A 25836-nucleotide genomic window follows, 5' to 3' on the forward strand; every position below is an offset into this window, starting at 1 on the left:
CACAAGGTTTCTCTTTTCAGGGCATCTTTCTGTTGCCTTCCTCCAAACCCTCCACCACCACCACCACCATCCCCGCCCAGTGTGGCCACATCTGCCCCGAGGCAGCATCCTCACCCAAATCACAGGGGTACACAACCAGGTGCGAGGGTGTGTGCAGGCAGAGGCCTCCTCTGGGATGAGGAAAGAGGGCACAAAGGGCAGGCGTTCCGGCCGAAAATTCCCCGCAGCCTGCAGTGCTTCATCCCTCATTCAGACCCACAAATGTTTGCCTAATGGCGCCCAGTGTGAAGGACAGGAAACGGGGTGAGTGACGATGAGGATGGCTCGAGGAGACACTGGGAGATTTTTTTTTTTTTTTTACTGAAACGCGAAGGCTGGAACCTCTTGGAGGGATAGGAACTTGGGCTTTCCAGCTGCTCCCCTTCCTCTAACTTTCAAAGAAAGTCTGAAAAGTAGGAGGGGGCCAGAGGCAGTCATCGAAGCAGAGAATGGCCTCCCGTTCAGGAAGAAGGCTCAGGACTTAGCCACCGCTGAACCTCAGGAAGCGCTGTCAGCTTTAGAGGCTGACACTGAGCGCAACATCTGCCCAGGGACCTACCTGCAAATATTCCTGCTGGGCCCCCAACTCTCCCCTTGGCATGTCAAGGTCAAATCCATCCCCATCCAGGAGCCTCCTGCAGTGTCTTCTTACCCACCACCCCTTTCACTTTAGTCAGGCTGATCCAGTTTCGAACCCAGAGTAATTCATTCTGGAGAGGAGTCAGGTATTTGTATACCAACGTGGCAGTTTCCAGGCAGAATAACCAGATGGCTTGTTTATTTCGGCCCTGGGTGGAAGAGCCGTGAATGGTCTGAAAGGCTGAATAGGGAGTGCTTCCTTTGGAGCTGAGAGGAAGATGACTTAAGAGGCAGAAGAGATGGAGTCCAGCTAACCTAATGCAAGTCTTCTAACCACAGGTCACTAAGCAGAGAGGGACCAGGAGGAGCTGCCATACTAGGAAGAGCATCTCACAGGGCCTCACCGTCCTCTGGTTTCTTGGGCCTTCCTGTCACCCAGCTGATGGCAGACACACACCTGGGGTCTAGGCTGGATGCCTTTGGAGAAAGATCTGCACAGCAGTGGGCTTCATCCCCATGGCCCCTGGGTCCCTGGGGACCAAGCCAAGAGCTCGAAGTGCAAGCATTAGCCTAATTTCGCTGGTCCCTGGCTCTTTTTTCCAACCCAAGCCTTCTAAGATGAAGGAGGGTGGGAGTTAAGAGGGAAGAAACTGGCCCTGGAACAGGCCAAGGTCACTGGGACATTGACTGAGCTGATGAACTTGAATATCTGAAGTTGGGAGAAGAGAAGGGACAGAAAGATACTATTCCTGGGAGTTCCCTGGCGGTCCAGTGGTTAGGACTCAGCGCTTCCACAGCCAAGGGCCCAGGTTCGATCCCTGGTGGGGGGACTGAGATCCCACAAGCTGCAAAGCCAAAAAAAAAAAAAAAAAAGAAAGATACTATTCCTAAGAAGATTTCCTATAAATACTAACATTCACCTAGTATATTATTAATAAAATAACTTTCATAAACCTTATCTTACTTGATCTTCACAACTACCCTGGGAAAATACTACTGTCTTCCTTGCGTAAAACAGGAGATTGGGGGCTTCCCTGGTGGCGCAGTGGTTAAGAATCCACCTGCCAATGCAGGGGACATGGGTTCGAGCCCTGGTCCGGGAAGATCCCACATGCCGCGGAACAACTAGGCCCGTGAGCCACAACTACTGAGCCTGTGCTCTAGAGCCCGTGAGCCACAACTACTGAGCCCCTGTGCCACAACTACTGAAGCCCACGTGCCTAGAGCCAGTGCTCCCAACAAGAGAAGCCACCGCAATGAGAAGCCCGCGCACCACAACGAAGAGTAGCCCCGGCTCGCAGCAACTAGAGAAAGTCCACATTCAGCAACGAAGACCCAACGCAGCCAAAAATAAAATAAATAAAATAAACTTATAAAAAGAAAAACCCAGGAGATTGACTGAACTGTCCTCCATGGCAGTAGCATTAGCAGTGGAACCAGGATCTCAATCTGGGTCTTGTGACATTTTCCTCCTCACCCCAGGACCTTCGATTTGAGATGGGAAAGACCGGGCCAACATCTCCAACGCTGCCATGTATACGTACAAAGCAGATCACCGCCATCTTTTAAGAAATACAGGGCTGCACGCCTTCCTTGCCGTAGTACTCCTGGGAGTGGGGGAGTGGCCTCAGAGCACGCTGGAATAATAGGGACCAAAGGCAGCCTCTGCTTCCTAAGCCTCTTTGGAAAGGCTGACCCCGCCTAGACTGCCAAGGCAGCCCCAAAGATGGCACTGAAGAGAGAAACGTCAAGAAGTTAAAACCAGTGGGGAGGTGGGTGTGGGAGACTGACGCTCCCTTTCTCTGCTCTGCCTACCCAACCACTCTACTTTGGACCTTCTCAAAGCTTTAGTTTCTCCCACAGGTCACTCAGAGTGGGCTCTCAGGAGAGGAAATTCAGTAAACTGGTTAGGGTTTTCTTTGTTTTAAAAAATCCTGAACGGACCCCAAACTTGCATGTTTACTTGTTAGCCAGATGTTCTAAATGACTAGGATCCAGGCATGCAGCTCTACACTCTGCGGTTCCTCTCCTTCTGGGGGGCTTTCAGATGCTTTGATAGATGAGATGCACACTCGTAGCGAGGAACAGGCAAGGCTGATGGAGGCCCTTTCCTGCTCAACCCAGTTCCACCAGTTCCCAGGCTGCGCATCACTCAGGCCAGGCTACCACACAGACCCACCAACTGGACCAACTGTTGGCCCATCGGCCTGTTAGAGCCACACACACCCTTCGATCTCCGGCCCCAGGGCCGCCTCTTCCATAGACAAGTCCCTGATGCTCCCTGCATCTCCCGCTTTGTTCTCTCATTGCTATTCAATTGTGTCTTTCCCACAGTTCTTCTCTAATTCTACTCATGCTAATTAATGATGAACATTGTTCATTTCCCTAATAGATCATAAACTCCTCAGGGACAGATACTATGTTGAATCCAACTCTGTGCTTCCCTCCTCTCCACATTCATGTCTGGGTAGGGGTTTAGCTTTACACATAGTAGGAATGTGATCGATAATTGTTAAAATGGAATTTACCTCGATTTCTTAAAAAACAGGTTACCCATGAAACACGAAAGACAGCCCCACTCCTCAAGCTGTTCTTTGGCAAACTTTATGGAACACAGTACCGCTCTCCCTCCAGCTGTATCCCAGGGCCACTGCAGCCAGACCCAGCCAGCATGAGACACAAAGAAGGTCACCAGACTGGCAAAGGCAAGGGTTCCAAGTTTGGTTATTTAAAGAGGTTAAAATTACATTGGGGTTGGTGCCATTATACATCCCCTAGGAAAACCAAGGAAGGATTTTGTGGGGTAAGGGAAGGTGAGGAGGAGATGAAGGAAGAAGAAAGGGAGTTTCCTGCAAAGAGCAAGGACCAAAAGGATGACAGCTGAGACCTGAAAAGATTCTCCACCGTGACAAGGGAATGAGCTACCCCATCCCTTTTACAGGGATGGGAAACCCAGACACTCCTGGGGTGAAATGTCATCATGGCCTCAGAGGGGCCCTGCTCATGACTCAAGGTCAGTTGGAGACCCAGGCACCTGGGAACAGAGTGGAGGGAGAGAAGGTGGAAGGAACCTCAGAGAGGGCCACAAGGAACCTCAGAGAGGGCCATGAGCGAGGGGCAGTGGGAGAATCATCCCAGAGAGTGCTTATGGGAAAGCTGTGCCCTTCAAATAAGGCAGAAGATGGAACAATCAATGATGGGGGAAACGAGTCTGATCTGGGCCGATCACTGGTGGAGCAGGTGAAGGAATCCAACCCCTTTCCTAGTTTAGACCCATACACCACCCCATGTAACCCAAACTCTCTTTATTGGTCAAGGACTTAGGGTCAGAACATAGCTACCCTGGGCAGGGCTCCATGGAGGCAATGGTCACAGGGGTTGGAGGGGGGAAAAATCCCAAGAATCAGACAGATCTCAGCCAGCAGGGGGAGGAGAAGCCATTTCCACTAGAGATTAAAGATTCCCCCTCTCTCTCCCTCTCTCTCTCTCTTTCTCCCTCTCTCTCTCAGACACACACACACAAATCTATTATGAACCTGCTAAGTAAAAATCTAATAGGGACTTCCCTAGTGGCGCAGTGGTTAAGAATCCGCCTGCCAATGCAGGGGACACGGGTTCGAACCCTGCTCCGGGAAGATCCCACATGCCGTGGAGCAACTAAGCCCTTGCGCCACAACTACTGAGCCTGCGCTCTAGAGCCTGTGCTCCACGAGAGAAGCCACCATAGTGAGAAGCCCGTGCGCCGCAAGTAGAGAAAGCCCGCGCGCAGCAACGAAGACCCAACGCAGCCAAAAATAAATAAATTTATTTAAAAAATATCTAATTCCAGTTTGATAAGAGGTTTAGTCCAGAAAATCCTCCTTTCTGAGGCAGTGTGGGGAAGACGTTATCTGTTCTCAGTTTCCTATCGAATCACCCTTTCCTTTCGGGGCCACAGAGAAGATGACGACAGTTCCTCTATCCAGGACCAGGCAGGGGATCGAGGTACATGATGAGGTCCACGCACCCCTGCCCGGCTGTCCCGTCCCTCACACACTCTTTCGCCCAGACTTTCTTTTACTTCTGACTTTGGACACAGGTCATTCAGGACAGAGGTTGAGGCCAAGGGCCCACCTGCAGCACCTCACACCTGGGAGGAAGTGGGGGACATGTGGGAGGAAAGGCTGCCTGATCTGTGCTCCCTCCCGAGGGGCCCTGGCCTCTGAGCCACGCAGCCATGTCTCCATCACCGCTCTGCTAGGGCTCACGCCAACGCACACAGAGGATTCACCACAGGCGGGAAGGGCAGTGAACCTCGGGATTAGGCGAGCGGCTCCCCTAACCGCCACGGCCCCAAAGAGTACCTGCCAAGGCCTTGATCCGGGACCTCTCAAAGAGCCTGGCTGAGCTGTTGTCATTATCCAGCTCATCGTCCGGGGCATCCCAGCGCGCATTGATCCGGCTGTACGGTGGCTGGTTGCCCACGTTTTCAACCTCCGTGGCCGATGTCATGTCAGCAGGCTCTCAGCAGCTACGCCTGCCTCAGTCTTCATGGAAGGGTCCCTGGGGGCGGACAGCAACATAGTCAGAGGGTTAGTGCCCACCCCCTTGGACTTTGTCTCAGGGGAAACTTATTTGGAGCGTCCAACAGGAGTAGATCCTGCGGGAGCAGCACACGGCGCCCTCTGCCTGGCCATGCTTCCTACCCAGGGTCTCCAGGTTGTCAGGTATAAAATAATGCAGCAGCAGCAGCAGCAATGGTAACGGCGGCAGTGGCGGCGGGGACGGAGAGCTGCAGGCAGCGAGGGTCAGGACAGCCAGCAGGTGGAGACGTCAGTCGCAGGCAGGCCCGCTGCCTCGGCCACCGAGGGGGCTGGCTCTCCTGGGAGTCAGAGGCTGGCATGGCATGGACGAGCTGGGAATAGCAGCTCCACCCTGTGGACTGGGGCCAGGACCCAACCTGGTGGGGAGGTGGGGACAGGGCAGGAGAGGGGAGAAGCTGGGAGTTGGCTGAGTCTGACTCAAACATGAATCAGTGGGGAGAGAGGAGAGCATGAGCTTTAAGATGCCACTGGTGCCACCAGCCCCGGCAGCTGTACTGGGGAAAGTTAACTCCTCCCAGTGGCTGCCCAAGAACCCTCCGAGTTCTTTCCCTGCAGCAAACATTCAGAAAGCTGGGCCCTTGGTTTTGCTTTCTCTGAAGTACGCCCAGGTGCTTGGACAAGCTCTCCTGTTGCATCCCAGGCATGATGGTGGTGTGCAGTGGTGAGGGGATCCCACCGACAGCGGAGCTGTGTGTGTTCATCTGTGCCATGAACATGGGCATCGGGAGCACTGGGTTCCTCACTTGCCTGTCATTCATTCACGATGCTCATTCATTCATGATTATTTCAAAGATGCGCCAAGTCCCTACGAGGTGGCAGGCACTGTGCCAGGCAATTATGAGTAAGACAGGAAGGGCCCTGTCCTTGTGGCGCTTCTACTCTGGCAGCAAGACAGAGGATTGAAGAAGCAGTTACAATAAGGTGTGATGCTGTGCCACAACTAGGAAAGGATGAGGGAGCGTGAGGGACTCGTGCTAGAGGCTGGGTATCCGGGGAAGGAGAGTTTGAGCTGATTCCTAGAGGAAGCTTGGAGGCATCCTATAAAGGGATAGGTGGAAAGGAACGGGTCCAAACAAAAGGAATAACGAGCAGGTGCACTGTTCTGAAGGCAAGAAAGGGCATGGCAAAACTTAGGAACCTTACGATATAACTGGAGGTGAGGGCAAGGTCAGAGAGAAAAGCGGGACAGGAGGCTAGAGAGGCCGGGCTGGGTCCTCAATGTCCTGGGCCTTTGGAAAAAGACTGGCTTCCCTTCAGTCTTAACTTCCTCCCCTGTATCTGCCCTTCAGTCCTCTCCCCAGGGAGCTTACAGGACTCCAAGATCAAGTCTGTGACACAGAACAGGGAGCCCAGAGCCTTCCTATCCAAGAGAACAAAAGGGGTGGGAGTAGGGGAGGATGTGAGGCAGACAAATGACAAGTGTCGACAGCGAGTGAGCTGTGAGGTAAGCCACTCTCTCCCGGAGCCCGTGCATACACATGCACATCACACACGCACTCAGTCCAGCACACACACTCACCACCCAAGCAGGCACACGCTTGAGGAAGAAGTGAAGCCAGTTCACCAATCCAAGCGTGACTGCAGCCGCAGAGCCCTTATTTTTCAGACTGAATCACTTCAGGCTCTTTTTCCCCCATCTGATGAATCAATCCCACCGCAGGCCTTTGCGGTAAGACAGGAGGAGCCAGAATTATCCACCCTAACTGCATAAGGGAGGAAACCAAGGCCTCCTAGGATGAGGCCTCCCCAAGGTCATCTCGGGAATTACTGCGGCGGCCGGGAAGAGGCCAGACTGGGAAGAGGCCACTTTACGAAAGCAGGTGGGGAACGAACATGGCACACGGGGTCAGAGGGCACTCCCCGGCTTCCAGGGCTTGGCCAAGGTGTTTGCTACTCATGCGGCAGGCAGGGGGCGGGGTGGGGGAAGGCAGGGGAGCCAGCCATCACCCCACCGGGTACCCGCGTGATTCCAGGCCTGGGACCCAGCACACCCTCGTCCCTTCTGACAGCCTGTCGTCTTGCACAGACGCGCTGCTTCCAGGGCTGAGATGTCCCACTCGGCTGGCCCCGCAGAGGTGGCTGGGAGGGCCCTCCCCGCTCCCCGCTCCCCCCTCCCCCCCTCCACCACACCCTTCCCTACTTCCCTTAAGGGAAACCACCACCAGCTTGGAGCTGTGAGTGGGGAGGGGCTGACAGGCTGACCACTGGCCCCTGAGCAGGGCCGAGCTGCCAGATGCAGACGGCGAGGTGAGATCGGATCGTGCGTGCAGGAGGTAACCAGACCCTGGCTCTCCTTCTCGTCTCAGGCTATTTTTAAGCGTGGCTGAGAGGGGCCCAGGCCGCGGGGCCCAGGGAGTGAGATTACCTTTGCCGCGGCTCCGTAAATAAGTCTGCCCCAGAAAGATGAGCCTGAGCGGGCAGACCAGCAGGACCGGGCGTTCAAGACAAGACTGATGGCCCCGGGAGCAGAAGAGCAGCCACTCGACAGCAAGTCACCCTGCTTAAAAACGCCCGTGCCGCCTGCGACTGCAGCTCGGAGGAGGCTGCAGCCGGGCAGCGGCTCTGCCGGAACGTGAAAAAAAACACACGTGCGCGTCTAAACACACAACGCGAGGTGTTTTTTCTTTTTTTTTTTTTTTAGAAGGGTCAGGTCCCCGAAGACAAACACCAAGGAAAGAGATTCAGAAACTAAAGAGAGGCCCTCTTCCTCCTGCCCCCTCCCCCAACCATGCCCACCCCAGCAGCCTGCCCAGATGGCATCCCATCAGGGCCAAGGGGCTGGGGGCTGGGCCAGTGTGCTCAGCGGCAAGGGGAGAATCGGGTGTGAGAGGCAGAAGAGAAGAAAATAAGAAAACAGGAAGCTACAGATGGTTATTCCAGGAAAATAAAACAAAACAAAATATGCCTGAAGCCAAATTCAACCCAGGGGCACCCATAACTGTCACAACGGCCCTTCAAAGGCATGGCAATAAAGAAACCACCATGACCGAAAAGAACAGCATAGGCTGGGGACACATGGTGGGGACACCTAACCAAATGGGGGGGGTCATGGAAATGACATTTAAGTTGATATTGGAGGGGAACTTGGAGCCAAGGTGATTCAGTCACGTTTTTAAGGATATAAGTCATCTATGCAGCCAGACTGGCCCTCCATGAGTATGGCAGACAGCAATTCCATGGCTAAAAATAGGCCCCAAATTGCACCTCTCTTCCCTGCCAGCCCACCCAGGAAAAAAGGTATAAGAAGAAGTTCCATGTCCATTTACTCCCCAGTTCACCCTGAAGCCCCCTAGAAGCCCTTCTTGCAACCCACCAGACCCTCGTCAGACTGTAGGTGGGTCTTCTGTGGTCTGTGGGACTCCGCGCCCAGGAGAGCCCACCTTCCCTGTCCATCAACCTGCCTGTTCAGTAGCGGGGCAGGCCCGTCTCCAAAAGCACAGTCCGAGGCCCAGCCTCACACGGCGAGCTTCTGCCGCCCCCTGACCCCAGGTTACACTTTGAGTGGGATGGGTGCCTAGAAGACTTGCCCACAGCTCAGTACTGAAAAGCTCATGTGATCGCACAGGGCACTCACTTGCAGAAGGAGCGCCTGCCTGGGAAATGGATTTCACAACATCACTGATGCAACCCACAGCTCTGCCCTTCGCTCATGTGCCCAGGGCCCCGTCTGCTTCTGAGATCAGGTGTTAGGCCTCGGAATGTCAAGCCCACGTGCTATGCTCAGTTAATTCCCAGGGCGGGTAGGAACCCAGGAGGTGGCCGCCGTGGCAGCTCCTTTCCCCGCCTGCAGGGTGCTGCCAGAGTCCTAGGTAGAGCTCACTTCAGCCCTTCCCATAGCGCTGAGCAGCAGAGGACGGATGTTCTTTTCTTTCCCTCCCAGCCCTATCCCCTCTTTCCTGTACCACACAAACGTGAGCAGCAACAAAGTCCAGGAGTGAGAAATGGGGGAAATACAGGCTGATGCTGTGTTTCCTTAGCAGGGTCACCGGTGCAGGCTACTGCAATAGCTTAAATACAGTCTTCCTTAAACCGAGAATTTAGACCTTCTCTATCTTTATTTTCTCTTTAGTTGTAAGGTTTGACCCCCTCACTTGCTTCCTATTTTGTTCTGCCCCTTTATGCTACCCCAAACCTGCTTTTAACATGTTTTGGTACTATGGCAACCCAGGTCAAAAGATTAAATCCTAAAGTTTCCCTGGAAATTTTCTGCCAATGCTTTTACCAAAACAGAACGTTCTTCTACTCCCTTTGATCATAATCTCATTGCATATTCACAGCCACCTTAAAGAATAGTTAAACACTCACTAAAACATCAGGACAACCAGTGAGCTGCCCAGTGCAGGGTACTCTAAATCTATAGCCAGCCCCAACTTCCTCCCCATCCCCCATCTCCAGCCTGGCACCTCCATCCGTCTAGCAGACGTCTCCACCTAGAAATTACGGCTCAGTCTCATTACGGCTAAGACTAAGCACACGGCTCCCAGCACAGCAGAGTAGGGGCGCTTCAGGACCATAGGGTGACAATGAGGCCCGGGCAAGCATACCACCTGTGGGTGAACTTTCCAGCAGATGGACATCACCAGCAGTGCCTGGGCCAAGCTGCTGCTTCTCCCCAGAGCACATTCTGCTTCCCCACACTCTACCGTTCCCATTCTGACCCAGCCTGGCTTCCAGTCCATCATTAGGAGGGTGCGGTTTGGGGGTTCTTAAAGTCTCAAGATTCCTATCCATGGTTGCCACCATCAAGGATGCCTGTACATTTGCAACATCCTGGTCATTCTAGTCCACTGCTGTTTGGTCATTTTAATCCTTCTGCTCCAGTTTCTGTCACCAGGCAGGGACTTCAGGCCCACATGTCACAACTCGTCTGCCCTCATCATGGAAAAATCTACTACTAAGAAATGGCTTCGGTCATGCTGCAGCTGCTTGGATGGGGGAGGAGGGGAGGGATCATGGCCCCGACAGTTCTTACAGGGATTTGAATGGGGAACAGGTGCTGCTCAGCTCTGATATAGGGATTGGCCCATCAGCCTTCTATCTTAACACCACCTATCAGCACCTCACGTCCAACACAGAGGCAAATGTCCACTGGGAATGATTAAAGGAGAGGGGAGAGATGGTCCTCTTAATATATGTAATTTTCAAAGATTATCTTCTATTGGGATTCTTGGGCTCCATAGCTACACGTACAGAAAGCTATTACAATCCAGTCCTACTTCTTATCCCTCCTGACTCATTTCTTTCAAGATAGTCGCTGGCCTCCTCCCCCAAAATAAGTAGTAATTCTATGATAGTTGAATTGAAAAGCTGAATGCCCAATTCCTGTTCTTCCAAGAAGACTTTTCTAGAACACCCACAGTTACCTCTCTCTTCTCTGATGAAAACTGCACAGGGAGGTAGTGTGGCCTCAACATTCGAAGTGGTCAAGAATAGGCTGAAACACCTATGAACTGGGAGAAAATATCTGCAAATGATGCAACTGACAAGGGCTTAATTTTCAAAATATACAAACAGCTCATACAACTCAACAACAAAAGAACAAACAACCCAATCAAAAAATGGACAAAAGACCTAAATAGACATTTCTCCAAAGAAGACATACAGATGGCCAACAGGCGCATGAAAAGATGCTCAACATCACTAATTATTAGAGAAATGCAAATCAAAACTACAGTGAGGTATCACCTCACACCGGTCAGAATGGCCATCATTAAAAAGTCTACAAATAACAAATGCTGGAGAGCGTGTGGAGAAAAGGGAATCTTCCTGCACTGCTGCTGGGAATGTAAATTGGTGCAGCCACTATGGAGAACAGTATGAAAGTTCCTCAAAATACTAAAAATAGAGTTGCCATATGATCCAGCAATCCCACTCCTGGGCATATATCCGGACAAAGCTATAATTCAAAAAGATGCATGCACTATTCACAATAGCCAAGGCATGGAAACAGCCTAACTGTCCATCGACAGATGAATGGATAAAGAAGATGTGGTACATATATACAATGGAATATTACCCAGCCATAAAAAAGAATGAAATAATGCCATTTGCAGCAACATGGATGGACCTAGAGATTATCATACTAAGTGAAGTAAGTTAGACAGAGAAAGACAAATATATGATATCACTTATATGTGGAGTCTAAAATATGACACAAATGAACTTACCTACAAAACAGAAACAGACTCACTGACATAGAAAACAAACTTATGGTTATCAAAGGGGAAAGGGGTGGGGGAGGGGTAAATTAAGAGTTTGGGATTAGCAAATACAAACTACTATATATAAAATAGATAAACAACAAGGTCCTACTGTACAGCACAGAGAACTGTATTCAATATCCTGTAATAAACCATATGGACAAGAATAGGAAAAAGAATGTGTATGCATAATGGAATCACTTCGCTGTACACCAGAAACTAACACAACATTGTAAAATCAACTATACTTCAATAAAAGAAATTCTAAAAAAATAGGTTGAAATAATTAATTTGAAATAAAAGGTGAGATATTTCTCATGAAACAATTGATTCAGAAAAGATAATCAAAAAATAAAACCATTAGATAACAGATTGATGGAGAATTATACAATGGAATCAAGTTCCCAACACCTGAATTCACTGATGAGTTGTAGCATCACTAACAATAAGACAATGAAATACTGTGTGTCTCCAGATATGATGCAATATGAAGGACATCATGGCCTATGACATTCTTGCCAAAAAAGTTGAACCTCAATCTGATCGAGCCTGTAGAGCTAAGTTCCCATTTACAGGAATTATAGGAGATGGATAGACAAGTTAAATGACAACATGAGAAAGCAAAGAGGCAGACCTGGAAGGCGGGTCTTTTTGCAGACAACCGACTCCACTTTTTCAACAAGTCAACGGCATCAAAACAAACAGACTGAAAAAGAGGCAGAGGGTAGGGACTGCTGTAGATGAAAAGAGACTTAGGAGATATAATAGCGAATGTAACATGTATTTTGTTTGGAATTTGAATCAAACAACACCAAAACACATTTTTTAGACAACCAGTGGTATCTGAATTATAGACTCAATAGTGGATAATGACCAGGAATTATAGTCAATTATGTTAGGTGTGATCATCGCTTTGAGGTTATGTTACCATGGCCCTAGCGCCTAGTATGGTCTGGCTTCTTCCTCCCAGTCCAAGCTCATCCTTCACCACATGCCCTACGTGCATCCTGCAAGTCTCCTTTCAGTTCTCAACCAGCATCCACGCCCCAGGCCGCCCCCTCCTCACCCCACCCCGGCTCTTGTGCACACTGTGCCCTTGGCCTGGAACACTTCCTGGAGCATCTTTGCATGTCTGGCTCCTCCTCCTTCCTCAAGTCTCCTCTTAGGTATCACTTCCTGTGGAAGTCCTCCCCAAGTACCACATCTAAGCTAAGTCCTTTGTCATCCTCAGTCTGGGCACTTTGCTTGACCCCTTCATAGCCCTCATCATAATTGCAATTACTCATACATCTGTTGGTTTACTTTTGTTTTTGCCTCTCCCTGCCTAGACTGTAGAGGTTCCTTGCAGGCAGCTGCAAGCCTGTCTTATTCATTATTGTATTCCAGTGCCTAGCACTGTGCTTGGGACATACAGGTGCTCAGTAAATATTCTCCTCCTCCTAGAGACCTAAGCTCAAACTCTGGAGCCTCTATCCCACCTTATTCCTTGATCCATGCAGTACTCATTCACATAGCCCACTTATGTGCATTGAGCACTTATTCAATATTGATTCATCACCACGGCCAGTCATTAAGCCTCTGTAAAGTGTCTTCCATCCATCGCTCCTTTATGTTCTAAGGCTTCCACTTCACTCCAGGGCCTTACCGTTTCCCGCCTGGACTTGGGTAATGGTCCAACTTTGTCTGTTTTGGGCCTCTTCAATCCATCCTACACAGCCCTCCTCATAATGACTCGCCTCTACTCCATAGCTTTCAGCAACTCTCTAACGCACAGTCTAATCCAGGGTCCTACACCAGTTGGTGCTGAGCTCATACTCTCTCTTATGCCATCTCTGCTCCAACCAAGAGGGTCCACGTGTCCTGCACCCCCCACCTTTGTACCATGTGCCTCTACAACTTTATTTGTGCCACATCCCGTATGCTGAAATTCAGGCACCTCTCCTTGCAATTTAAAACAAATATAACTTTCAAACATTTAGAAACACAATATAACGTTTTCCTAGAATAGGAAGGAGGTCACCTTACCCCTCCTATTCAGCTCCATGGATCCTCCACTGCTTCTATGACCAGCAAGTGGAGGGGGCAGTCACGGTGGGCTCAGGGAAAGCTGCTGATGGTCTGTGCACCGACTCTCCCTCCTCAGTCCTGCTCCCTCCCCCAGTCTCATGTTTATTGCTGGGTGGGGCCAGATCCTCACTACCCTTCCTTCAGGCCATCCTTCCAATCCTGGGAAGAAGATGAATCTTTAGCTTCTTCTCCCTTCCATCTTCATTTTAATATGTTCAAGTCTTTCTCATCTTAAGTAAAACTCCTCCTTTCCGTCCTCTCTTTCCTCCCTTTCAAAGCCAAATTTCTTGACAAAGTTGCCAAGAATAAGAACAGGTGATTTACAGAAGAGGAAATCCAAAAGGTTAAGACCCTAAAAAGAGATACTCAAGTTCATTAGCTAACCAACAAGTGCTGATTAAAATAAGGAGACACCAGAGGCAAACATTATCAAGCTGGGTAACACGAGGTGTAGACGGTGGTGTGCAGCACAGATACCTTGTGTACTACTGGTGGGAGTGCGGAGTGGCCCAGCCATTCTGGAAGGCAGTCTGCAGTTCTCAGGCAGGTTACGTATCTACAACCCTGTTCGTAGGCATACAGACCAAAGAAATTCTCACACAAGTCAAAAAGGGGACATATGCAAGGAAGTTCACTGCAGCATTGACTGTGGTGGTGGGGAGGTGAAGATAACCTGTGTGTCCATCACTGGGAGATGGACAGTAAAATGTGGTGAATGGACACATGCAGGACACATGGCAGCACTGGAGGATCTTAAAAAATAGTGGAGAAAATAAAGAAACAGAATGAGATCTATAACACACCACTGAATAATTTCAAAACATATGCACATAAAACAGTATACATATTATAAGGATATAAACAAAAGAAAAACTCTTAAACACATGAAAATGGTTGTCTCTAGGTGGACTTAGGGAAATGGAAAAGGGAAATGGAGATAAAAGGAAACCAACCAACCAACCAACCAGGGGAGATGCCCTGCCTAGAAAGTGATGACGATGAACTGAGAGGTATGATGAGGCCTCTGCTCCTAAAGTAAAAATAGATACAGTGTATTTAACTATATTCATGAGAACTTCCTCATCCCATAACAACTCACTCCTTACTGCACTGAAAGCTGGCTTCCCTATTAGTTCATGAGGCTATTCTTGAACTATTCTTGAAGCTATTCACTGACAGCTCCCTTCCTTGTTCCTTAAAACAACAGATGCTTTTCAGGTCTTATCTTGACTTCTCAGAAGCCTTAAGCTCTGTTAGCCATTCCAAAATTTCCTGAAACCACTTCCTTTGTCTTCCAGGACATGCTCCTTGTTCTCCTTTAACTCTCTGGCCTTTCTCCTTGGCCTGCTCTGGGGGCTACTCTTCCTCTACCTGTCCCTTGAATGGTGATGTTCCCCAGAGTTCTGTCCTGGGCCCCTTCCATTCTTCCTCTGTCTACTCGCTGTTTCTAGACAATCTCCTGCACTCCCATGACCTGAATGACCACCTCACGTGAATGACTTCGTGACCTTCACCTTGCATGACCTCTCTGCAACTCCCATCCATCACATCCAACTGCCTTCTGAACATCCATCTGGAAGGCCCACAGGCCTCTCACACTCAGCATTATTCCCAGTTGACTCTATCACCAACCCAGTCCCAGTCCTTCCTGCCATGTTCCTAGTCCACTAATATCCCAATGGCCCAAACCCAAACCTGGGGTGATAGAACCCAGTATCTCATCAACTCAGTCTCCTCAATATCTCTCAAATCTCCATTCTTCTTTGTCTCCACTGCTCCCCTTCACTTCTCACCACTGTCATCTCAAGTCTAGTGGCTTCCTGCTGATTTCTTTGCACCCATATTTGCTCTTTTGCCTACCATCCTGACCTATCCTCTACACTGTGGCCAGAAAGATCATCTTAGAATATAAATATGAGGTCACTTCCATACTTTAATAGCTCCTCTCTATCTCAGAAGAAAGTTTAAAATCCATCATAAATCAGAGTCAGAGCCCTTTGTGATCTATCCCCTCCCTGAACACTATTCTATCCAACCCTCCCTACTTCCGCAACCCTACTTTCCAGCCATAACGAACTCTATTCAGGTCCCCAGCTCTCTCTGGACACGCTCTTTGCACATGCTGTTCCCTAAGCCTGGAACACACTCCCTCTTTTTCAGAATAATTTCTTATCCTTCAGAACTCGTCTTAGCCTTTGCTTTCTTCGAGAAAGCTCCCCATCTTCACCCCCATCCCCTGCAGCAGTGGGAGGTGGGAGCACTTCTTCCAGGCTCCCATCACACTCAGTGCTCATTGTCATCAAAGCACTTAGCCACAATATAGGAGAATAATCTATTTTTCTGTCTTTCTCAATAGTCCATAAGCTACTTGAAGCCAGGGACATCCTTAATCATTTTTTTTGTCCCAATTGCCCAGCATAATGCCAGGTACACGAAATGGGGATAAAAAATACTGAACAAATGGGTGAGAACTGAGAAATGCAGAGTACTGCCCTGAAGAGGACAAGAGCAGCTCCTGCAGAGGACACACTATTTGGAGGCCAATTTGGAGGTCAAGGTGGTGAAGGGGCTTGAAACATGGCCCGTAGCAGGAGTGCTGTGGATGCAGGCTGGTCATCGATGCCCTGACAGTGTCACTGTTGCCCTTGTGCCTCAATCTCACATTGCCGCCGTCTCTTCCTCTTTTGCTGGACTGTGGTGGCAAAAGAACAGGCAGTGGCAACAGGGCCCAACGCCTACAAACCAATCTTGAAACCTTTCAGAGCAGCTCCGACTCAACCCACACCTCAATTTTCTCACCAGAAACATTGATGAAAGCAGCCGTTCTCACCCAGAACTCTTCTAGACAGGGAAGCCCCACTCCACTTAGCTGAGAAGTCTTTTATATATTCTTTCTTGTGTCACAGAAACATCACTCATAGAATGGTTTCTATCTGTACAGCTCTGCTACACAAAGAGATCTATTTTAAAAGTTGAAACTATAAATAATATATGTTATGGGTGCCAATTCAGCATTCATTCATGTTAGAGCTTTTAAAATAATTCAGTTAAAATTAATCTTTTAAAAGTTGCTCAGGCCCACAAGGACTCCTGAGGGGACGGGCGCTGGCTGGAGGATTTTCCCACCTTTGGCCAGGGCATGAGCCCGGCGCAGTGGGGCTGTCCTCTGGACACATACAGGAAGCTGCCTGCAAGGCTCCAGTCTCGCAGCAAAGGCAAACGCAGCCTTTCCAGGTTTGGCAGAGCCGGTCCGCCTGTGCACAACCTCCCAGTCTGCTCAGAGAGCACCCCTCGGCCACTAGAATCCATTTCAGCCTCCTTCCCTGGACTCTGCTGATGGGGACGCACCAGCTGCTGGCTCATGCAGTCACTCTGCCGCCCACGGTCCTCAGGAAAAAGACTTGGCTCTTTACACAACTGTGAGCAAAGCCCAAGGCTAGGAAGGGAACCTGGAATTTACTAAGAGCGTTATATACATTGCCCCGTTTAACACACACCTATACTCACAAACTATTAGATATTATTCCTGTTATTATTGCTATTAGTATTATTGTCCCTGTTCTATCAAAACAGCAGACCTGGGTTGAAATCCTAACTCCTGTACTTAACTTAGTAGTCGTGTGCTCTTCTATAAGTCACTCAATCACTCTGTACCTCAGTTTCTCCACCTGTAAAATGAGGGAAATACCCTGTGCTTCCACGGCACAGGATAGGGCCTACCAATGTCCGAGTTCTACTCTTTTTACACGCAGCTTGCAGGCATCTTCCAGTCACCCCTCTGGTTAGGTGTGGCTGTGTGATTGAATGAGCACAAGGGACACCACTTCGAGGCCTTAGCCATAAAAATCTTCCCCATAATTCCTCATTCTTTCCCCTAAACTCCTAGGACCTAAAGGGCCAAGATGAGAGGAACCTGATTTCCTGGATGACTGTGGGGAACGAAGTCTCCCCCTCAATTTATACCCATTGACTCATCTATGATGTGAGCCAGACATAAAATTTATTTGACAGTTCCTTATTAGAGCAGTTAGGATACCGAAATCAACACACCCACCACTTACCACACACATAAAGCTGTGTACAGATTATAGGAAGCTATATGAAAATGATGTATAAACCATAGAGTACCCTATAACCCCAAGGTATAGTTATTTACAAAGAAAATGCAGTATTTCTTAGTATCAAGTTTGTGGGTCTGCTCAGTACACACACTCTCACAGCAAAAAGGAAAGCACACAGTAGAAGGAGTCTACTGTCATTACCCCATTGCCCCTTCTGCAAATGTCTTTCCCTTTCACCCCTGCCTCAAGCATCCAAGCTCTCTCAACCTCCCTTGATGCCAGGTTCCTCCACTGAGTTGAATGACCCAAGTGGAACTCCTCCTTCAGACCTACTTCCATCCTTACTTCAAAACAAAACTGACTTTGACAACCTAATTCCCTATCATAGTCAACTCCTCAAAGGGAAGGATGCCATTTTCACCTCAGAGGTCTCTGCACATTGCAGGGACTCAATTTTAGTACATGTTAATTGGATGAAACGGATGTATCTACTTTCCCAAGGGGCAGAGTATCTCTCCCAGGGAACACATCTTAATAAGCACCTTACAGAAATAGATCACCTTATTCAAAGGATGGATATGAAAGAGACAGTGTAGGACCCAAACCAGACAAATAGGTGAGAAATGGTTGGTCAGACAGGTTACTCAGCATGTTCAAATTGTGTGAGGGAGGGAACTGTGTATGGCACCTACAGGGAAAGCCAACTTTGCCTAGAGAGCCCCTGAAAAGTATAGCCTTAACTTATGTGCAACCTGTGCTAGGAGGTAAACCCTGGGTGGGAGAAGGAACTGTCCAAAGTTAAAGAATGTGGCAAGAAGGGTGCAGAATGAGGCCCTATTTCCTGCCTTCTAGAGTTACACTCAGACCTCTTAGCCTCACTGCTGGCCTGACCATAACCAAGGACTTTGATGAATTTTCCAACATTATTCTAGTACCCTGTATCTGACTACAGAATCAAGACAAGCATTCACAAGTAGGTTGGCACTGTTTATTCATTAATTCAACAATTTTTTATTAAACAAAGCACCCCCCGCAAAACTCATGAAATATTTAGATATAAATAGAACAAAATATGTGCAAGATCAGTAGGCTGAAAACTACAAAACACTGATGAAAGAATTTGAAAGTCTAATAAATGGAGAGATATACCATGCCCATGGAATGGAAGATTCAATATTATTAAGATGTCAATTTTCCTGAAACTGATCTACAAGTTCAGTGCAATGCCAATCAAAACACCCACAGGGCTTTTTTTTTTTTTTTAGAAATCAACAAGTTGATTCTAAATTTTCTATTAAAATACAAAGAAAATAGAATAGCAAAACCATTTTGTAAAAAGAACAAAACTGGAGGATTCACATTACCTGATTTCAAGACTTACCACAAAGCTACAGCCATCATGATAGCATAGTATGGCAAAAGGACAGACACACAGATCAATGGACTAAAGTCCAGAAATAGACTGACATATATATATATAGTCAAACAATTATTGTCAAAGATGCAAAAACAATGTAACAGAGAAAGGGTAGGTTTTTTCAACAAATGGGTACTGCACAGCTAGACATCAAATGAAAAATAAAGTGAACCTCTACCTATACCTTACACCACATACAGAATTTAAGCTAAAATGGATTATAGACCTAAATGTAAAACCTGAAACTTCTAGGAAAAAAAAACAGAAGAAAATCTTTGTAAAGTTGGGTTAAGCAAAATATTTTAGATACAGCACCAAAAGCATGATCCATAGAAGACTGAGTATTATAAAAGAAAAAACTGATTAATCTGACCACCAAAAATAAAAAGGTCTGCTCTTTGAAAGATATTTAAAATACAAGCTACAGACTGGGAGAAAATACTTGTAAAACACTTGTCTGATAAAGGACTTATATCTAGAATATATAAAGAACCCTCAAAACTCATTAATTTTTTAAAAAAGGAAAAAACTCATTAATTTAAAAAAGCCTCAATTAAAAATGAGCAAAAGCTTTTTTTTTTTTTTTTAAATAAATTTATTTATTTATCTTTGGCTGTGTTGGGTCTTTGTTGCTGTGCGCGGGCTTTCTCTAGTTGCAGTGAGAGGGGGCTACTCTTCGTTGCAGTGTGCGGGCTTCTCATTGTGGTGGCTTCTCTTGTTGCAGAGCACAGGCTCTAGGCATGCGGGCTTCAGTAGTTGTGGCACAGGGGCTCAGTAGTTGTGGCTCGCAGGCTCTAGAGTGCAGGCTCAGTAGTTGTGGTGCACGGGCTTAGTTGCTCCGCGGCATGTGGGATCTTCCTGGACCAGGGCTTGAACCCGTGTCCCCTGCATTGGCAGGCGGATTCTTAACCACTGTACCACCAGGGAAGCCCGAGCAAAAATTTTATACAGATGTTTCATCAAAAGATACGCAGATGGCAAATAAGCACATGAAGAGCTCAATTTCATTCATCATTAGGGAAATGCAAATTAAAACTACAATAAGATATCACTACGTGCCTATTAGAATGGCTTTTAAAAAAACTGACAAGTGCTGGTCAGGATGCAGAGCAACTAGAACTCTCAAACATTGCTGGTGGGAATGCAAAATAGTACAGCCACTCTGGAAAAGAATTCGGCAGTTTCTTACAAAATTAAACATGCGTTTACCATATGACCCAGCAATCCTACTCCTGGGTATCTTTACCCTAGAGAACTAAAAACTTAGGTTCACACAAAATGTAAATGTGTATAGCAGCTTTACTCATAATGACCCCAAATTAGAAACAACCTGTTTATTAACTGGTGAATGGATAAACCAACTGTGGTACCTCCACGCAATGAAATACTACTCAGTGATGAAGAAAAGAACTGATAAATTAGACACAACATGAATGAATCACAAATGCATTATGCTAAGTGAAAGAAGCTTTACACAAAAAGCTGCATACTGTATGATTCAGTTTACATGAAGTTTTGGAAAAGGCAAACCTATAAGGACAGAAAACAAACCCGTGGTTGACAATGGTTAGGGTTGAAGAAAGGGGCTGACAACAAAGGGGCATGAGGGAATTTTGGAGGGTGATTGTGGTGGTGGTTATACCACCGTGTGTATTTGTCAACACCTATAATAACGTACACTGAAAAGTGTAAATTTTACTGTATGTAAATTATTCCTCAATAAATTTAAAAACAAAATACTGAAACTAAAAACATAAACATAAATAAAAAGACTAAAAACAAATACTTATTGAGTATCTACTATGTACAGGTGCATTGTTATGAACTGCTTTCACAATAGTGATATAGAATAATTATTACAATTTATTTTAAAATAATGAGAGGGTTTTCTCCAGCAAGGTACTATAATGGAGGAGATTCTGCCCTCAGGTTGCCTAAGACGTGGATATAAGTAATGATACAACAAGATAGAATTAGGTAAGTGTGAAGAGAGAGACATAAATAAAATATCACAGGAATTCAGAAACAGGAGAGAATACTGAATGTTGGAGAAACCAGGGAAGGCTTCACGGAAGAGATGCCATTTGAGTTGGGTGCTGTTGACAGGAAGTGGTGATTTTATTGTCCAGGTAAACAGTGTTTATCAGAAAGCTTTCTCACATAATTTATCTTTGATCCTTCTAACAACCTGGGAGACAGGGTAGGAGTGGGGGAGATACTATTAATCGCAGTTTCAGTTAAACAAACTAAGACTTTGAGATCAAGTTCCTTGCCCAACACTTGGGTGGCAAAGCTAAGGCTTAAACTCAGGTCTTCTGAGAGTTCGGTTCACTCTCTGTTCCCAGATGGTACACCCATCTAGAAGAAAAGCTCTTCCTTCTCATGATATCAAGAGTGACTGCTAACGGTGCCATTTCCACCTTCGGATCTCTCCAATAGAATGGGTTACTTCTAGCCGTTCTGGCCCCTGAGAACACCCTACAAGGCTAAAATGCTTATTTGAGTCTTTCCTGCATGTGGAATGAGAGCCAGCAGAGGGGAGGCTTTCTGTGGCATTCATTTAAACTCAAGGTTTAAAAGTCTCAAAGTATCTTTTATAAATACTAAAAAACCCAAAAGCCTTGAAAGTTACAAGGATAATATGGACTGCTTCGAATGCATGGTCATATACGTAACCCTGAAATTATTTAAGACGCGACCCCAGACCTTATAGGGCAAATTACTCTTGGAGGGGATCAGCTCCCCCAAAGAACTCTGAAGCTATTCCAAGAAGCTTTCTTGTGACCTGAAGGAGGACACCTGTTCACATGCCTTATCTGGCTGAGCCTCTTATCCGTCATTCCTTCACGCGTGTGAGAGTTTATCTGGCACACATTGAGCTCCTTGCTCTGGAGCCTGTCTACATGCCAACCACTAGGCTAGCGATCACATTTCTCTGGGGAAGAAACAATACCACGGAGATGTAAATGGCTTCTACATTTTGCTGCTGCTATCTCAATCCTTTTTGTTCATTGCTAACTTAAAAAAATAATGAGACAGTGCCATTATGAGCAGAAATTAATTTAACCAAATATTTCTTGAACGGATACTATATATGTGTTCATAATGAGATGGTCCCTGTCCTCAAGGATCTTACAGTCATGCAGGTTATTCAAACATTTCTCATTGGCAAAACTGGAGAAACTTCTTTCTCCTTTCTGAGTTCTAGTTTTCTCATCTGGATACTAGGGAGTAAATTTCTCCAGCTATTAAGCAGTTGTCATCAAAAATATTTACTGAGAATTTATGGCACGCTGCACCTTATAAACACCATCACATGAAATCCTCAGAACAACCCTTTGAGGCAGCCACTCCTTTTTCTGATTGAAGCATAGTTGGTATACAATATTATATAAGTTACAGGTATACAATATAGTGATTCACAGTTTTTAAAGGTTATACTCCATTTATAGTTATTATAAAATATTGGCTATATTCCCCGTGTTGTACAATATATCCTTGTAGTTTATTTTATACCTAATAGTTTGTACCTCTCACTTCCCTACCCCTATATTGCCCCTCCCCCTTCCCTCTTCCCACTGGTAACCACTAGTTTGCCCTCTATCTCTGTGTCTGCTTCTTTTTTGTTATATTCACTAGTTTGCTGTATTTTTAAGATTCCACATATAAGTGATATCATACAGTATTTGTCATTCTCTGTCCGACTTACTTCACTTAGCACAATACCCTCCAAGGCCATCCATGTTGTTGCAAATGGCACAATTCCATTCATTTTTCATGGCTGAGTAGTACTCTATTGTGTATACACACCACACCTTCTTTACCCATTCACCTGCTGATGGACACCTAGGTTGCCTACATTTTGGCAACTGTAAATAATGCTGCTATGAACATTGGGGTACATGTATCTTTTCAAATTAGTGTTTTTATTTCTTTTGGATATATACCCAGGAGTGGAATTGCTGGGTCATATTTTTAGTTTTTTGAGAAACATCTATACTGTATTCCACAGTGGCTGTACCAATTTACACTCCCAGCAACAGTGTAGGAGGGTTCCCTTTTCTCCACATCCTCACCAACATTTGTTACTTGTGTTTTTTGATGATGGCCATTCTGACAGGTGTGAGGTGATGTCTCACTGTGGTTTTGATTTGCATTTCCCTGATGATTAGCAACGTTGAGCATCTTTTCATGTGCCTGTTGGCCATCTGCATGTCCTCTTTGGAAAAATGTCTATTCAGGTCTACTGCCCAATTTTTAATTGAGTTGTTTGCTTTTTGTATGTTGAGTTGTATGAGCTGTTTATATATGTTGGATATTAATCCCTTACCAGTCATGTCACTTGCAAAATTTTCTCCCATTCAGTAGGTTGCCTTTTTGTTTTGTCAATGGTTTCTTTTGCTGTGCAAAAGATTTTAAGCTTACTTAGGTCCGTTGTTTTTTTTGTGTGTGTGGTACGCGGGCCTCTCACTGTTGTGGCCTCTCCTGTTGTGGAGCACAGGCTCCAGACCCGCAGGCTCAGCAGCCATGGCTCATGGGCCCAGCCGCTCTGCGGCATGTGGGATCTTCCCGGACCAGGGCAAGAACCCGTGTCCCCTGCATCGGCAGGCGGACTCTCAACCACTGTGTCACCAGGGAAGCCCGATCCGTTTGTGTATAGCTCTTATTATCCCCATTTTAAAGGTGAGGACACTGAGGCTTAGAGAGTTCGGTGACTTGCCCCATCCATTGGCCAGTAAGTGATGGAGTCAGGATTCAACCTCAGGCAGTCAGGCTCAGAGCCCCTGCCCTTAACCACTGTGATCATAGCCCTGCCTGACCTGAGCCCTATGCAGGGAGGAATGAGAGATCAAAGGAGCAGGGTGCCTATAAACAGTTTTTAAATCATCTGGGACAGATTCGTCCACATTCAGCTCAACACCAGGCAACAAGAACATCAAGAAAGGCAACAGGAAAGAAAGATGATCTACATTGGGAGGCCAAGAGGCCCTTTAGGGTCACAGTTAATCCAACCCTGAGATTGCAGAACACAAATACACTGGGTCTCTAGCAGGCATCAGACCCACATTTCCTCTGAGGATCTCCAAGCACCTTTTCCCCCAGAGTCATCGCAGACACCGAGAGGATAGGAAAGCAAGGTGGGGTAACTTTCCCAGGACAAACAAGTGGCAGTGTCAGAAGGGAAATGTCTGTGTTTAACCCCCCAGCTCTTCACTGAAGCCACACTCTATTTTTAGGGTCCCTCTTTAACACAACACACATCTATTTTCAGAAGAAGGGAAACCCCAATGCGTGGAACCAGAGGAGGGTTTCTGCAGGTTTTCCAAGGTGCCACAGTTTGATAACACTCTCTGCCTATCTATTAAAGAGTGCAGCAAATGTTATCACCTGAAAGCACCCGAGGCCAGGGTACCCCTGGTTCTGAGCACTGGAAATGGGCTACCCAGAACTGGACAGCATGTCAGAGCCTCACCCTGTAATCAGACTGAGCTGCTTGCAAAGGAACTGCTACCACATTCCTCTCTTAAAGAGGCCTGACACCAAATAGCTTGGCCGGGGCCAGGGCAGCCAGAGGTGCCAAGTGCCTGCCGTTCCCAGGGAGGCGTGTGTGTGTGGCCAGGGTGGTGGACACGTAAGCCACAGTAGGTCATCTGAAGAGTGTGGAGAAGAAGTGAGTGATCATCGCTAAAACAGTCTGCAGGCAACTCCAGAAAGCTTGCCATGCCTCGACATTCTCAAGTACATGGTAGCAATAGTCGACCATTCAGCAAAGGCTTCCAGAAGGAACCAGAGATTTAGTGCCAGAAATAGTAGACTAAGGCGACTTTGACCTGGGGACATGAACCAGGCAGTGCCACGCAGTGGTTGGGGGCATCTGGAGTTAGACAGCCCCGGGGTGACTCTGGCCTTAGCCACTCACTAGCTGTGTGGCCTTGGGCCATTTCTTTAAACTCTTTAAGCCTCCGTTTCTTCATCTATATATAAGGTGGAGTTAATAGTCATCACCGGGGCTTCCCTGGTGGCCCTGTGTTAAGAATCCGCCTGCCAACGCAGGGGACACAGGTTCAATCCCTGGTCCGGGACGATCCCACGTGCTGCGGAGCGACTAAGCCCATGCGCCACAACTACTGAGCCTGCGCTCTAGAGCCCACGAGCCACAACTACTGAAGCCCACGCACCTAGAGCCCATGCTCCGCAACAAGAGAAGCCACCGCAATGAGAAGCCTCTGCACCGCAATGAAGAGTAGCCCCCGCTCGCTGCAACTACAGAAAGCCCGCATGCAGCAACAAAGACCCAATGCAGCCAAAAATAAATAAATTAAAAAAACAAAGTATCTGTATAGTGTGATATGATATATATAAAAAGAACCAGTCATCACCTCACAGCACTGATGTTTGGATCAGATAAGATGATGTATTTAAGAGTCCTTCACAGAATGCCCGGCACGGAGTGCAGCCCTGAATACGTGTGGGCCACTAAATATTGCACCAGGTCTGTGGCTGCTCCCACAACTCAGAAGAATGAACTGTTGCCCCTCTTTGTACCTCAGTTTCTCCAGTAATAAAACAGCAACTATTCTTCCCCCCTCCTCTGTTTATGGCACTTAAAAGCTGGGGATATGCAGAAGTTGAGGGTTTCTTTAGTCATCAGAAATGTTATCCAGTGTTTACACAGCATCTACTCAGGGACTGGCCATCTCTCCCTTTTTGGGAATCTGTCCTCTAAATGTTGGATGACAGATTTCTGATTAAAACAAGCTGTCTAGGGCTTCCCTGGTGGCGCAGTGGTTGAGGGTCCACCTGCTGGTGCAGGGGACATGGGTTCGTGCCCCGGTCCGGGAAGATCCCACATGCCGCGGAGCGGCTGGGCCCGTGAGCCATGGTCGCTG

At 47.3% G+C, this 25836-nt stretch overlaps 1 protein-coding gene across 1 annotated transcript in view; it reads right to left on the minus strand.

Moving 5' to 3' along the window:
* Positions 1-25836, minus strand: part of SPTB (spectrin beta, erythrocytic) — a 121595-nt gene that overhangs the window by 60839 nt on the left and 34920 nt on the right. Inside the window, exon 2 of the mRNA XM_089907839.1 lies at positions 4962-5160. Coding sequence (XP_089763965.1) covers positions 4962-5109 — 148 coding nt within the window. The 5' untranslated portion in view covers positions 5110-5160. The remainder of the gene's footprint in view (positions 1-4961; positions 5161-25836) is intronic.

This window comes from Delphinapterus leucas, chromosome 2, assembly GCF_059928025.1.
Source record: "Delphinapterus leucas isolate spDelLeu-1000000601 "Yukka" chromosome 2, BTC_Dleu_Yukka2, whole genome shotgun sequence".
NCBI classification, from domain to species: domain Eukaryota; kingdom Metazoa; phylum Chordata; class Mammalia; order Artiodactyla; family Monodontidae; genus Delphinapterus; species Delphinapterus leucas.